Source organism: Lycium barbarum, chromosome 8 (genome assembly GCF_019175385.1).
Source record: "Lycium barbarum isolate Lr01 chromosome 8, ASM1917538v2, whole genome shotgun sequence".
NCBI lineage: Eukaryota > Viridiplantae > Streptophyta > Magnoliopsida > Solanales > Solanaceae > Lycium > Lycium barbarum.
This window is the reverse complement of record NC_083344.1, coordinates 33,773,584-33,788,995: the sequence shown is the minus strand read 5'-3', so window position 1 is coordinate 33,788,995 and position 15,412 is coordinate 33,773,584. Positions and strand designations below refer to the sequence as shown.

Genomic DNA, 15,412 nt, shown 5'->3' with positions numbered 1-15,412 from the left:
GATATGAAGTGTCCTTTATTAGGAAGCACTCTATCCCTAATGTAAAACTTTTCGGTGTAAATTTAAATTTAGTTGGACTCCAATATAAATATCGGACATCGAATAAGAAATAAAATAAAAAAATCTGTAAAGGGGTGGAAAGCAACATCAAATTGAAGTGAATATTTGTTCATTTCGGAAATTAGAGGACTGGTGGCATTTGGTCATTTATTCCTATAAATAAACCCTTTTAAAAGCGGCAATGAGGGGTTGTGGAGTGAGCAGACTAAGGAAACCATGGCGTTTCCTTCATTGCGTTCAACGGTGTCGAATAGAGTGCGATTGTGCCAGCGCTCCTTCTCCACCAAGTCCTCTTCTTCATATCGGGGAGACAAAGACAGAGAGAAGCTGATATTTGATTCTGACAGGGAAACGACGACGGAGGAGGACATCCCAAGTTCAGGAATCAGCCGACCACTTAGTGAGATACTGAAAGAGCTGAACAAGAAAGTTCCAGATAACCTCATCAAGTTTCGCCACGAACCTAATGGCTTCTCCATCAAATACATCCCCTGGTCAGTCCTGCCTTTTTCTTCTACCTTCTTTCATTTTCAAATGTTTATAGAAGAATCTTCTCACCCCCGTTGGGGTTATGTTATCCTTTTTAGAAGAAATTTCTTGTTTACCTTTTGCATTGGTTACTTGTGCTACACATGCTTATAAAGATTTTTACTTTTTTTTTTTGGGAGAATTTCGTGGTTTTGATTGATGACGTATCTTGCATAACTCAACTCCAAAATGTGCTCTATCTAGTGTAAATTCTGCATTTTTTTGTTTCAAATATACTGATTCCTAGGTCTTGCTAAAAGGCTTGTAAGGTTATTCATTCTCACTTGAAAATCTTAGTTTGACTCCAGTGTTTGCCTTAGAATACTACCTTCAATAAATCCAGGAGCTTTCGTTTTCATACCACTTTGCTCGATTAATAGGTACTCCCAAGGTCCCATGTCCTATATATTAAGGTTGTTCAATCAGATACTTTAGTCAGGCATTTTCTTGGCTGACCTAAATGGTTGATGGACACATATTTTTCTGTCTGATTATAAGATACTTTTTCTACATTAATTTACACCAGAAGAGGACTATGAACCATAAATAAATTTTTGTTTATGCAATGTCATGTGCATTTAATTCGTCAACTGCCTCTTGTAGTTCAGAGGAGCCATGAGAGTTTAACACTACTGAAAGGAGCTAAAGTCACTATGAGCATCCAACCCAAACTTTAAGGCAATAGCTGAAATCGCCCATGGCCTTTATACAACTCCTTGGTAGTCTTTGTATGATCCATGTGGGACAGTTAATAACACAATTCTTTTATCTTTAGATTAGATTGTTCTCTGTTCTTCAAAGCACTCAGTCAACTATCAATATTATCTGGCAGAAACTTGTTTGATGCGCTAATTAGCCATTTTGAGTGTGTTCGGTTTGACAACAAATACTTTCCATTATTTCTTTACCCCGAATTATCAATAATATATTCTAAGGGAAATGAAAATATTTCCACCAAAAGGGGAAAATGTCTTCTGCTAGGGAAGCAAATCATTTTCCGTTGCAGACATCCCAAATTCACATACTGAGTATTGTCAACCTTTTAAACTCAAAAATATCATGAAAATAAGAGTATCATTTTATTATGTACAGCTCTTTATATGATTACCACTATAAGTTAAATACATACTTTTATACTCAACCAAACTAGGAAAATGGACATTAAAATGATTTCCCCAAATAAAACATTTTCGATGAAATACATTGACCTCCATAACAAATGCACCTAAACTCCTCAAATATCAACTGTGGGTGGTCAACTTGTTTGATCAAGATCTCTGCCTGGTCAACTTCGTGGCTTAGTTGATTTTATAACATGTGAAAGTGTAGAGCGGTGCTTTTTCTTCTTTTTATATTGGTCTAAGCCTTCAATCATTTCTTCACCTGACATATTAACACTTTGCTGGAATAATGTGTTCTGCATTTTGTTTCTTTTGCCTTTTACGATATAAAGAAAGCCGACTTACTTTTTAAGACTTCTGAATCTTTGCAGGCATGTTGTGAATAGGATTATGAATTTACATGCTCCGGGTATGTCAAAGATCTTTCTTTTTCTTTCCTTTTTCTGCGAATGAAACTATTTTTACTTTAGTCAGCCAGTTGACAATCAAATTTGTTGCCAAATTAGAATGGTCTGGCGACGTTCGAAGCATCACTTACTCATCTGATGGCAAGTCAGTCTCAGTGGTTTATCGTGTGACAATATATGGGACTGATGCAGAGGTATTGCTATCTTTGTTACTTATGCTTCACAGGTTGTTTCTATTATTAAGATGGTATTTTGTGTAGTGATAACTAGTTGCTCTTGATATCATTACTGTAATCTTTTTCTGAGACGAGCCTATGTAACTAAATAGTTTTTCCAATACTGGAACAGACTTTTTAAAGTGATAGAAATGTTAAATGATTCTCATAAAGTTTGTCCGCATTTAAGGACTTCATTCGGTATATATATTTTAGCAGACAATCTTTTAAGTTATTTAGCAGACAACTTTTTTTGGGGTAAGGAAGAACATTTCTTAATTGCTTATCACTTCTGTCTTCCAATAATAGAATAACCAATTAATGATGTAATGAATCAGTTGAGGTGAGTGCAAGCTGACTCGGATACCACAGTTATAAAAAAAAACAATCAATGATGTAATGCAGTATATCCGGAATGTTCAGAGCAGATTGCTTTCTTAAATAATCTTTTTGGTGTGAATCTAAATTACGTTGCTTGTCCATTGCATAATAGCTGTCACGGGCCGCCTCTTTCATAGTGTCAGCGGTACACTAATGGCCCGTGCGGCGCCTGTAGTCCAGGTGGACTACGAGCCAGCCTAATGATAGTCCCAGGACTCATGGCACGATCTTGTGTCCATGGCTTTGGAGGCTTAGCTTCAGCGGTGCCGCTGGGTCGATGTCAAGGACTTGGCCTTGCCTTGCTAGTATGCCCCTGTGGCATGTTTCATATGTTGTGTCTTTGCCTGCACTCACACCTGGGGTTGGCTACGGACATGACAGTCCCTCGCCTGGTGCTGAGCGACGCTGGTGCGCGCACAGTCCAATCCTCAGGCTTGACACCGGTCTGGTGCACTTGAGCGGTGCGACACCTGAGTAGGGCAACTCTTGAATCCTTGGCCTGTATCATGTGTGTCCTTTGTAGTATGCCTATAATGAGGCTTTGCTAAATGTGGCCCTCGCGACATACTTCCGTCTTGCATGGTGCAGCGTCGCCCTACGACTGCACCTCTAGGCCAACGGACCCTTGCTCGCTAGGCTGAACCTGAGCCAAGCTCACAAGTCAACACACGAGGTTCTCAAGAGAGGTGCCTCGAGTGTCCAATCGGCACGGAGGGCTTTCTCATTCTCAAGGATAGCCCGCAGGGCATGGTCGGTCCATACGTCAAGCCTCCGGCCCTCGTTGGGCGCCCAACGCTGGCCTGTGGCCGAGTGTCGCCCATAGAGTTGTGTAACTCGTATGGGTACCTAGGATCTATTGGGGATGCCTAGGCAGGCCGTTGAGGTTGTCCCCCAAGGTTGCTCACTTAGTACTGCTTGATGGTGGCACGCACGGGGGAGGCTGGCTGAGCTGAGGCTGGCTGAGCTGAGACACCTCTGCCCCCCCTTATATATGCTTTAAAAAGAAAAGCCCAAGTTTTAGCACTGGCTATGATTCTGCCCGAGAATCACACTTGGCCTTTCTCAATGATTCGAACTCCAAATAAGGCGCCGTCTGTTCCTAACTCTTTCTCTTGACTTCCTTCACTCCTCCATGAAGTTTCATCTCATCCCCATGCTCGTGGAACGAGGTATGGCCTTAGGGAGCTTTGACACTGACACTGCTCATTGGCTAAGTCAAGCCCTTAGGCAAATGATGTTCAAATGACGCCAAACTTGGTAAGCATATTCAATAACATCCTAGGAAGGGTGTGTTCACCCGAAATCCCAAGATTCCATCCATGGTTCGGAAATGCTCGGGACTGACACTCAGGTTCGCACGGGGTCGCTCGTGCGTCGACGACCCGTGGGCTCATTTCAGATCCTTGCTAAACTTCCTTGCTGCTCCTAGGATATGCAATGGAGCATATCTATGATGATTGTGGACTCCCGTCCTTCGGCACCCATGTTGGTGCACGTCGCCCGCACGGCTGACACTGCCTGCGGGGCTGACACTGCCTGCGGGCTGGCACTGCCTGTGTGACTGACACTGCCTGTGGGCTGGCACTGCCTGTGCGACTGACACTGCCTGTGGGCTGGCACTGCCTGTGGGGCTGACACTCGTTTGGCCCGCTCAGGCGCGCAAGGTTGCGGGCGCCAAGGCACAATTTGGCAGCCCGTAACATACCTAATGTCGTGTAAGCATAGAATAGCTAATCTTACTTTAACTACAAGGACACCTGGTGCTTATTATTTACTGCACTTTTACTTCGCTGTGTTGCCCCTTTACTTTCAACGGGCTTGTAGCTGATATCAAAATTGTCATTCTTTTTCTTGAATTTCTTTTCTTCATCTAGTGGGGTATGGATGATAACAGGTGACTTGTTATCCGTGATAAAATAGTTACGGGGTATAAGATACCACTGCATCTCACCTATTGCAAAAAACTCAATACCTCAGTTTTGTAGGCTTCTGCTTGCTACCTAGTTTTGTGGTTTGATTGCATACCATTCACATCAAAAATTTACATTATCAAAACTCTGATGACAGAGTATATGATTTTAATTTCTGTGCTCTGTTTTGACTAGATATATCGAGAATCAACTGGCACTGCTTCAGTAGATGACCCAGGTTATGGGGATCCTGTGCAGAAGGCAGAGGGTATGGCATTTCGTCGAGCTTGTGCTCGTTTTGGGTTGGGACTTCATCTTTATCATGAGGACATGTCATAGACTGGGATAGGTCCAAGTTTCTTTTCGGCATGAGCAAAGAACCCAATTTTGTGCCTTACTGGTAAAAGATAAGGCAATTGTAATTATGGAGTCTGGTTCTTGGTGCTCCTTGGTATTGTAAGATTGCTGTATTATCTTTGCTCCAATTTACCCATCAATGAATGACATGATACGTATTAGTGTCTTTATATGACATGTTAAGGTGGATGTTTTGAAATCTCCAGCTAGTTTTTCAGTTTTTAGGCCGAAGAAGCGTTTATTGTCACAAGTAGAGGGTTTTAGGATGTTTCTAGATCTTCATTTTGTAAGCCAAAAGATAGTTCTTTCAATGTTCATTTGGCCGTGGCAAGTTGGTATTTCCTTATTCCCCCCCCCCCCTCCCCCCCCCCCCCCCCCCCCCTCCGGCTATAGTCTGCCAAAATCCAGCGTGACGTGACTTTAAGACGATGTAAACAATTATCTTGATTCTCGATGTTATTCCTGATCGCATTCTCTGATTGATTGTGCAACATAATATCCTTCCAAACTTGATATTAAACCTAAAATATGTATTTCTGAAAGAAGATCCTGAACTGATATCTTATTTACCTAGATAAAAATGATTATGCGTCTATTGTTTTTACCTAGACAAAAATGATTACGCGTCTTAAGAAAAGAAAGATAAGGAATAATTGTTAATGTTTTACTATATGTTAAATCGAATAATTTAGCAATTACATTAGGAAATTGAACACTGAAAACACCAGATTTTGTCACCCGTTCCTTCTGACCTTAAACAGGAGGAGGAAAACTCAAAATGAAAAGCAGGTACCAAACAGAAGAATCCATTTTTAAATGATTTTATTTCATATCCCCTAATTACCTGAGAAACCTATATTTCAAATCCAACTATATTTCAAATCCAAAATCTATGTAACCATAAGTTGTTGTCCTTTAGTTTTCATTAAGCATTATAACAGCAGCATTAAACAGAAGAAACCATCAATTGCAAAAGCAGCATATGAATGATTTACCAAAAATAGTTTCGCACAAGACCTAATGACTGCAAAAGGTGCGAAAAGAGAACTCATTCCTATAGCCTATAGGTCTTTTAGATTGATAAAAGTAGGAATCCCGAGATATATACTCTACGAGAGAAAGGAAGGCAAAGCACAGGGTCATACTTTCACTGAACTAGACCAAACTTGAATAGGAATTTCTTCTGATTACAGTCCAGCATTTCACTCAGCGTACAGCTTATGTTCTTTCTCATTAGAAGTTTTTGCCTCGACTCTAATCTTCTCTTCAAGCTATGCCTAAAGTAGTCGGGATAATCAACAACTTCATCAAGTCGCCTCCCCATGACGTCTATCAGAAACTTAATCCTTGGCTCTAAAGAGTTGCTAACGCTCTTTATCAGAACAGGAGGATAACAGGTGACCACAGCTGCTATCTGTCCATGTCCAAAACCCCGTGATGTCAAGTAGGACAGGTTAGGTTTCAGAATCTTGTTCACATCCCTACACAAAACTTCAGGATAATTAACTGCCACTTTCTGGAGATCCATATCTGTTAAACCTATTGATTTCAAGAACACTGAAGTAGGACGCAGCCGCCTATCAACACTATAACCCATAATGCATGGATGCTTCACCAGAACTTTACCAATCATACCGTCCTTTGATAGATGAAGACTGGAAAGAAATTCCACCATCTGTGAAAGCTTATTTTCTATGCTGTAGCTTATTATCCTTGGGTTGATCAGTATCATCTTACCCAGTTGTTTGTCAGTGATGCCAAGAGCTTCAAAGAAAGCTAGGAGTGGACAGAGCTTCTCTTCCACACTGTGAGAGAGTATGTGAGGGAATTTAGTAATAGCAGAAGCCACTTCCTGTGGTTTTGATCCCAGTGTTTCAAGACAGTGAACCATCGGGATAAGTTTCTCATGCAAGCCTAGAGTAAGGATTTTCGGACATTTCTGAACAACAGAAGGAAGTTTTCTCTCTTTGATGCCTATGCTTCTCAAGTAGTCCCAGTTTTCAGATGCCTTTTCTCTTTGCACACCCTCAAGGCGCTTGCACTTTTGGAACATTTCATGAATACTTTTATCATCAAAGCCCCTGTCTTTGAAGAACCACATAATGCCAGAACTGTGGCTGTTCGAAGTCTCCATATTTCCTGTGACATTTTAGGCAAGCACCAAATGTGTTATACTGATTTCTAGATAAATATCAAACACGGAAACAACCTAGTGACATCACATGCTATAAGAAACACCTTCGAATATTATAACAAAGAAAGTAGGGAAGCCAAGTATTGACTGATACTTTCAACATTATACATAGAGTTGGAACAAATAAACCAGCTCCAAAGTCGGATGCATTGTTATTCTATCCTCATTGACAACAACTTATCTGCTACGTGAATTTAAAAAGTCATTTTTTCCCTTTAGCAGTTGTATGATTCTTCCTATCTGAATATTCAAATGATTCTTCCTATGATAGGAATCCTATCTCCCTGCTTACCTCTGCAGATAGAATGTACTAGTTAACCGGAGGAGTATGCTCCAAAAAACAGTCCTTTACAAGATATGTCACCACATGATAGAGAATTTGAAAAAGGAGACAAGATAAAGGTAATCTTTAGAAGTTGATGCAGAACAAGTAAGGACGTGTTAAAGAGTTCAAATACACACCAATAACCGAATTAATGTATATCGTCTATGACTATACTGATATACTAGTGCCATATTTACCGAGAATCAAAATGACACCTCTAAATATGACTTAAAATGAAACAAAAGATTAAAAAGGAAAAGAAAAGAACAACAATAAAATTGGAAGAAAAAAAAAAAAAAAAAAGCAAGAAATTCACTTTCCAAATAAGAGAGAAGAACATTGTGCCTTATACAAATACAGCAGTTAATGAGTGAATCATTTGGAAATATGATGTGCATACTTGAGGCCTCGGACGGTGAATATAACTCAGGGAGACCATAAGCCAAGCTCAAATGTAGATAGCTAATGAAGCAGCATAAAATGTCTGTTATCTAATACTTCAATAAACAATGACTTCATTTGGGTCATCAAAGTAATTGTCTTTAAACGCCCAAACTCAGCAAAAGTCTGAATTGGGGAGATGGTGCTAAGAATCAGATAAAACTGAACCATAATACAAATAATTGAGACCAACTACGCGTAATTCCCCTTCTCACTCACCTATAACTAGTCAAAGTACGAAACAAGATCCAGAAAACTACAAACATAAATGAAATTAAGCTACTAGTATTAAGTATTATGCAGGAAAATTTTGTCGAAATTCACTTATAAAAAGAAATTAGGATAAGCAAGAAGAAACGCCCAAAAAAATAAAAAAAATATCAACATTTCAAGAAAAGACATAGCAGAAGGGAAAGGAGAGAGGGACCTGAAGAGGAAGAGGAACACTTTCACTCTACTGGACTTCACAACCAGTGAGAGGATAAGCTGCTGAGGGCATTACAACACGGGGTCAAAATACAGAAAAAACCCTCATTTACTTTCATTTTCATATTCAAACCCCTTTCAAGTTTCAAACATTACACTTTACTCCTATGCACTTTTCAAATACCACACTTTCCCAATTCCCCTTCAAATTCATTAGCTTGCTGTATTTTTCGTGGAGTAATGTTTCGAAAACCAACCTTTGTATGGAGAGATGAGGAAATAGGTTCATAAATGAAAAACAATGCTTCTATTTCTTTTTCTTTTTTTCGTTTGAAAGCAATGGTTCTTGACTGGCTCAAACTATATCAAGAGTCAAGACTTTAACTAGATTTTAAGGCATTACTGAAGAGGTCATCTCGTAATTTTTTGTATGTCAATGTTGTAGACGTAAATTTTACTGGAATCTTAGATAGGATTTACAAGACGATTTCAATTCATCTTCAAACTCTAACGTACGTTAGTGTTTTTTGGAGGCTACCATATTCTAAATCCTAGTCACGCCTATATATAGGGGCATATATTTTTGTTAGGAAGAAACAAGCAAATACCAAATTGCACGATAAGGTAACAGCGAAAGAAACCTAAGTCAAAACTTTCCACACGAATCAAAAAAAGGCAATAAACACTAGCACAAATGGAAATCCGGGAAGCAACTATACCAACAATAAAATAGCAAAGCAAGCAAAAATAAATCGAATGCAAGAGACACCAAATTTACGTGGTAAAACTCCTTCAAGGTGAAGAGTAAACATTCACGGGATCTTCGGCCCACAAAAGCTCCACTATAATCAACAAGAGTTACAATAATGTTTTCAAAATGGCTAAAACATCAACGCCAAACACAGAGCAACAATACATATAAGGTAGCACCAAAACTAGTGAAGAAAGGAGAGAAATCACCCCCCAAAAATGAGCTATTGTTCGTGCTTGAAAATTGGATCTACAGAACACAAAATACAATCTCCACTTTTGAAATCCAAGAACCAGTTGTTGAGAACCCCTAGTTCAAATTTCAGCACGATCCAACGGTTAACGAATCGCGAAACGCAATATGAAGCGGATAACTGTAGCAGATTTTCACGGTGCGAAAATCAGCTTTCTCTCTCACGTTTTTCTCTCTATATGGGTGTTATGAATTCACTATTGTGTTCATGAAATACGACCTAAATTTATATATATAGTGGGCTTTAGGGAAAAGTGGGCTAGGTCCAAAAGGTGTTTTATTTATCCACATAGGAAGGGGGAAAACCCAAAAACCCAACAATTCTCCCCCTCCCGACTATGTGGAGGAGACTGCCATCCCCGCGATCATGCAACATTCGTCAAACTTCCCATTTGGCAAAGCTTTTGTCATCATGTCTGAACCATTATCATCAGTGTGAATCTCCTCAAGTTCAAGCAACATAGAATCCAATGCATCTTTAATCCATTGGTATCTCAAATCAATTTGTTTTGACCTCCCATGAAATGTAGAGTTCTTGCCAAGATAAATAGTACTTTGACTATCTCAATGAAGCACATACCTCTCTTGAACAAAGCCAAGTTCCTCCATAAATCTCGTCATCCAGAGCAACTCTTTACAAGCTTCAACGACAGCAGTAATGTCACGACCCAGCCCCGTGGGCCGTGACTAGTGTCCTAATTGGACACCCAAACCCATTCGCTCACCAAATCGACATAACAAAGACTTATTCAAATTTAGCATACGTTAATTTGCACAGATACTGAGAACAGACATCATCTTAAGCGTTCACCTGTAGCAGAAATACCATACAAAAGCCGGCAGGCTGGCGGAATACACATCGCCCGAATATACATACATATACAAACATATGGGTCGTTTTGGCCATAATAGCAAACAGGACCGCTTAAGGCATAAGTCACGGACATAATCGAACAAACACGACCCATGACCCACATATATATCTACAGGCCTCTACAAACCATAACAGAACATATGACGGGACAGGGCCCCGCCGTACCCCAGATAGTCATATATACAGAAACATGTATAACAAAAGATATGTACCAAAAATATGAGCTCCAGATCAAAGGAGTACTCCAAATAGCAGAATAAGTGTCCTACACTGGCGGGTCACCAGAACGAACGTCTGTACCTGCGGGCATGAAACGCAGCCCCCGAAGAAAGGGGGTCAGTACGAAATATGTACTGAGTATGTAAAGCATGAAATACAGTAATCCAAATCAGAACTGAAGTGAGAAGTACGGAAAATGGATACAGAATTAGTATATCAAAACCTGTGCTAAAAACATAAATAATGCAAATAAAAATCATGCATAGGGCTCAGGAACGTGGTCGCCACTCCGACGCTGGCGCCACAACACATCATACTCCAGAAGGTTTCAAATCTCCGTACAATCCCCGAACATATCGTATCATCAAAACATATCACAACATCAGAACACATCATATGCCATATCACATCATAACGCCGTATATAAGCGGTACCCGGCCCTATGGCGAGGAACTCGGGAACCGTAACACATCATACTGCCGAATATAACATAGTGCGCACGATCACAAAACCGGCCCGGGACCCGGTGAACGATGTAACAGTAGTATGCACGAGCGGAGTATTGAGGAAACCATATGCATATAAGTAAATAGATTCCAAGACTCGATGAACAAATATATACCGTTATCAGAAGGCTCAGAAACAAGTATCGAGTCAATCGGAATTAGTATACGAAAGTTATGAGCTTTCGAAGTACAAAACCTTTTAAAAACATTTCATAAGCCATATTTGGAAATTCAAGTATCATTCATATTAGGAAACATTCGAATAACATTATGGATCAAATCAAATGGAGACTTTAGGACCATATTTACGTATCAAAGTATTCATCAAAGACTTTAGTCATCTCGATTTTCTTTCGAACAACCTTCGGAAACATAACAACTAGAATCTTCGAACATCATAAATACGTATCAAGCCATATGGAATAGCTTATGGAAGTCAAAGATGTTAGCCATCCTAGTGACTCTAAGAATAGGATTTTCTTTAGAAGCATACATATACGTTATTTATTCATTTCATAAAGGTCATGCCAATGAAGGAAAGGTAGGCTTTACATACCTCGATCGCTCGCTAACCAAATCCCGACTCAAGTCTCGGGCTCTCCAATATCTACAATAACGTTATCAATTACCAAACATTAGCTACAAGTACTTAGAAATTCAATTCTAACTAGTACTTGTCTACAAAAATTTCGGCAGCATCTCCCCTGTAAATTCAACATCCCCGAGAATTTCACTCGGCCAAATTTATCAACAACCATACCAACAATACCAACAACCATACTAATAATCATCAAGAATCAATTTAAACGCATTCTAACATTAGTAACTTTCTTCTCTACGTAGCTTATCATATTCAATTCGACTACGTACATTCAAGCCAATATCAACGCTCACATCTTCATTACTAATCCACAATCATTCAAATACAATTCAAAAGCATTTCAAACAATCTACAAAATATTCAAACAATTCCTCCAACACCGTACTCCACCTGAAATCTCTACAATACAACAAAAGCCACAGCAATACAATTTCTTCCTTCAAATTCAAAAACAACAACAACAATTCACACTTTAGCAACTCCATTTCCACAATTACATAAAAAACCATATTAAAATCACATAAGTTCCTACAACAACCTACAACCAATTTCCATGCCAACTTGAACCATTTGTCCTTCCTTGGCGTCATAGAGTTTACAACAACACAACTAACATACTACATAAATTTAATTCATCTTCCTCCACCAATATAAACCACACGACCACACACACACAACACACCCACACGGCCCACACACAACACACAACATTGCCATGATTTTCATTCAATTCTACTCACTATAACATATATAAATCTCCCATAACATGTAAAAGAATAGAAATTCTTACCTTTTCTTCAATTTTCCACTTACCACCAAAGTGGTTTTCTTGCTTAAATAATTATACCACGTTGAAGAGGGTCTTGAACTTAGTGAGAATACTAGAAAATTATAATTTTTGGATCAAGGATTGATGGCTTAAATTTTTTTTCTTTCTCTCTTGCTTGGCCGAATTTCTCTTGTTTCTTGCCCTCACTTTTTGTTTTCTTGAAAGTTCTTGAATGATGCATAATTGTGGCCCCTTTTTCCTTTTATTACATGGATTAAATTATCACATGAGCTTGGGCCCTTTTTGATCCATGGCCGGCCACCACACCTTGGGCCTCTTTTTTTTTTTTTTTTTGATTTTTTCCTAGCCCAATTACTTTTGGTTAGTATTTTGTAATTCATGAAACTAATTTCCAAAATTTCAATTTTGCCCTTAGCCTTCCTCCATATTTCAGCATCAATATTTTTCATGAACAACAACATATATATTAAATAGAATCAAAATATTGCCTTATCTCTTACTAGTCACAATTATTTCAAATTTTCTGAATATGCAAAAATACGGGATATAACAAGTAAGCTCAGCTTCTGTAGTAGATAGAGCAACACATTTTTGCAACCTAGATTGCCAAGACACAACTCCCCCTGCATAAGTAATCAAGTAGCCTGAAGTAGACTTGTGAGTATCAACATCACCCGCGATATCTGAATTCAGTGTAACCACAAAGAATAGGCTTTTCTATCCCAAAACACAAAAACAGACTAGAAGTGCCACAAAGATATCTTATAATCCACTTCATAGCATTACAATGCTCTCTTCCTGGATTAGAAAAAAAAATGGCTAACAATACCAATAGTATTAGCAATATCTGGTCTTGTACAAATCATCGCATACATCAAACTGCCAACGGCTGAAGCATAAGGAACTTTCTTCATACCTTTCTTCTCATCATCACTAGAAGGGCACTGCTTCGTGCTCAATTTGAAATGCATAGCTAAAGGTGTACTGACAACCTTAGCTTTAGCCATGTTGAACCTGCGAAGTACTTTTTGAATGTACTTTTCTTGTGATAACCACAGCTTCTTGGCCTTTCTGTCACGAACAATATGCATGCCAAGAATCTGCCTTGCCGGCCCCAAGTCTTTCATAGCAAAAGACTTACTCAACTCTTGCTTCGACTTCTGAATTTTGCAAGAATTATGACCAACAACAAGCATGTCATCAACATAAATCAATAATATGATAAAGTCACCATCAGAGAATTTTTGCAAAAAACCACAATGATCTGAAGAAGTCTTTTTGAAGCCCTGTTGACTCATAAAAGAACCGAACTTCCTGTACCACTGCCTGGGAGCTTGTTTCAAACCTTACAAGCTCTTCTTTAATTTGCAAACATAATTATCTTTACCCTTGACTTCAAAACCTTCTGGCTGCTCCATATAAATTTCTTCATCTAAGTCACCATGGAGAAAAGCAGTTTTAACATCTATTTGTTCAACCTCTAAATCTAGACTTGCAGCCAAGCCTAGAGCAACCCGAATGGATGACATCTTCACAACTGGAGAAAAGATTTCATCAAAATCAACCTCTTTTCTGATTAAATCCCTTGACAACTAATCTAGGCTTGTACAATGGAACTGGGTGTTACACTTTGGAAATTTCGCGTCGTTTGTATTATAAGTAAACCAACGTAAGCTCAAATTGGACATGAAGCCCTTCCAAGTTTAAGGAGGGTATATATTAATTTTAAGTATGTACCTTAAGGTTTTGGAGTTAAATGAATCGACGGAAGTAAGTCGTTGAATGATTGGAATTGGAGTCATGTTTTAGGAAGATTTCCTATCATTTGCGTTATAAACTACTTAGCATCACCTCGAGAGGAATATATAGGGATCCATATATGGTTAATGAAGTTTTATACAAGTTCCAAGAAGGTTCCATAAGGATTGGATGTCAAACCAATCAAAAAGAACGCATTTTTGCTAAAAATCGGAGTTTGTGGACCAGTATGCGGCTGCAAACTGAGTTTGCTGTGCAGAACTTTCTATTTTGGCTGGGATCACTGCCCAACATCCACCCCCTTGTTGTGGAGGGAGTATGCGGGTGCATATCAAGTTTGTTGTGCCGCATACTCCCCCGCAACACGGAGCGCTGGGGGTGGTTTTCAACATTTTTCAAACCCCAAAGGACCCCATTTTTCATATCCACCTCCCACACTTCTCTCCCCACATTATTAGAGAGTTCTTGAGAGTTCTTGAAGGTTCTAAAACATTCTAAAACCTTTCACACCATTAAAAGAGAAGATCAAACATCAAAACCTTAAGATAATCCATGAAAGATGATTGTTCTTGCTTCTCTTCAATGTTGTGATGAACTTGGTCTTGGAAGGAGTTGAGTGAGGTGAAGTTCTTCTACTACAAGGTATGTTCTCCATCTTATTTATATGATTGAGTTGGTTTAAAGGTTTAGTAACTCTTGGAAAGGAAAAGAATTAAAGTGGAGAAGTCACAAAGTGTTGAATTGAAGAAGATGACTATGAGATGAATTTGAAAGGAGATTTTGGATTAATTTGAGATTAAATTGAATATAATTCTTTGATTATGATATTGTAGATGTTGTTATGGATGTTTGGGAATTGTTTTGGAATATGGTGTAATTTGATAAAATATGGGAAGTGCTGCCCAAATTTCGCTAGCTCGTTAATTACACTAGTTTGAACTTAAGAGTGCTTTCAATACCTAACCTTAGTATAATCCTCTTTAATGTAGATTGCGAGCTCGGGAGGAGACCGTTAAGTAGGTAAGGAGACGTAAAGGTATGTTAAGGCTAACCCTTTCTTTCTTAAGGCATGATTCCTTTATTGTAAACTTACACACGAAACCCATAATATCCTTATTCCTAGAAATGCTAGAAGCTCATAATTCCCAAAGCTCTTATGATATTGTTGATAAATGTTCTTCATGATGATGATGATGATGATGATGATGATGATTTATAGAGATACCAAAGCTTATAGTTCTTGATGTTCTCATGATATTGTTGAGCTTGTTTGTTACACCTCGTAGTTTGTACGTG

The 15,412-nt window shown here is 38.8% G+C and overlaps 2 protein-coding genes across 2 annotated transcripts; one reads left to right on the top strand and one right to left on the bottom strand.

Moving 5' to 3' along the window:
* The first annotated feature begins 233 nt into the window (after positions 1 to 233).
* Positions 234 to 5,149, top strand: LOC132606109 (DNA repair RAD52-like protein 1, mitochondrial). Its single transcript, XM_060319449.1, has 4 exons — positions 234 to 554; positions 2,081 to 2,118; positions 2,216 to 2,310; positions 4,818 to 5,149. Exons 1-4 carry the CDS (start codon positions 277 to 279, stop codon positions 4,959 to 4,961), a joined length of 555 nt encoding a protein of 184 aa, XP_060175432.1. The 5' UTR covers positions 234 to 276; the 3' UTR covers positions 4,962 to 5,149.
* Positions 5,150 to 5,925: 776 nt separating this feature from the next.
* On the bottom strand, positions 5,926 to 8,607 carry LOC132606108 (transcription termination factor MTERF6, chloroplastic/mitochondrial). Its single transcript, XM_060319448.1, has 2 exons — positions 8,367 to 8,607; positions 5,926 to 7,118 (listed from the first exon to the last, which is right to left on the bottom strand). The coding sequence occupies exon 2, from the start codon at positions 7,111 to 7,113 to the stop codon at positions 6,127 to 6,129; it is 987 nt and encodes a 328-aa protein (XP_060175431.1). The 5' UTR covers positions 7,114 to 7,118; positions 8,367 to 8,607; the 3' UTR covers positions 5,926 to 6,126.
* Between the last annotated feature and the right edge of the window lie 6,805 nt (positions 8,608 to 15,412).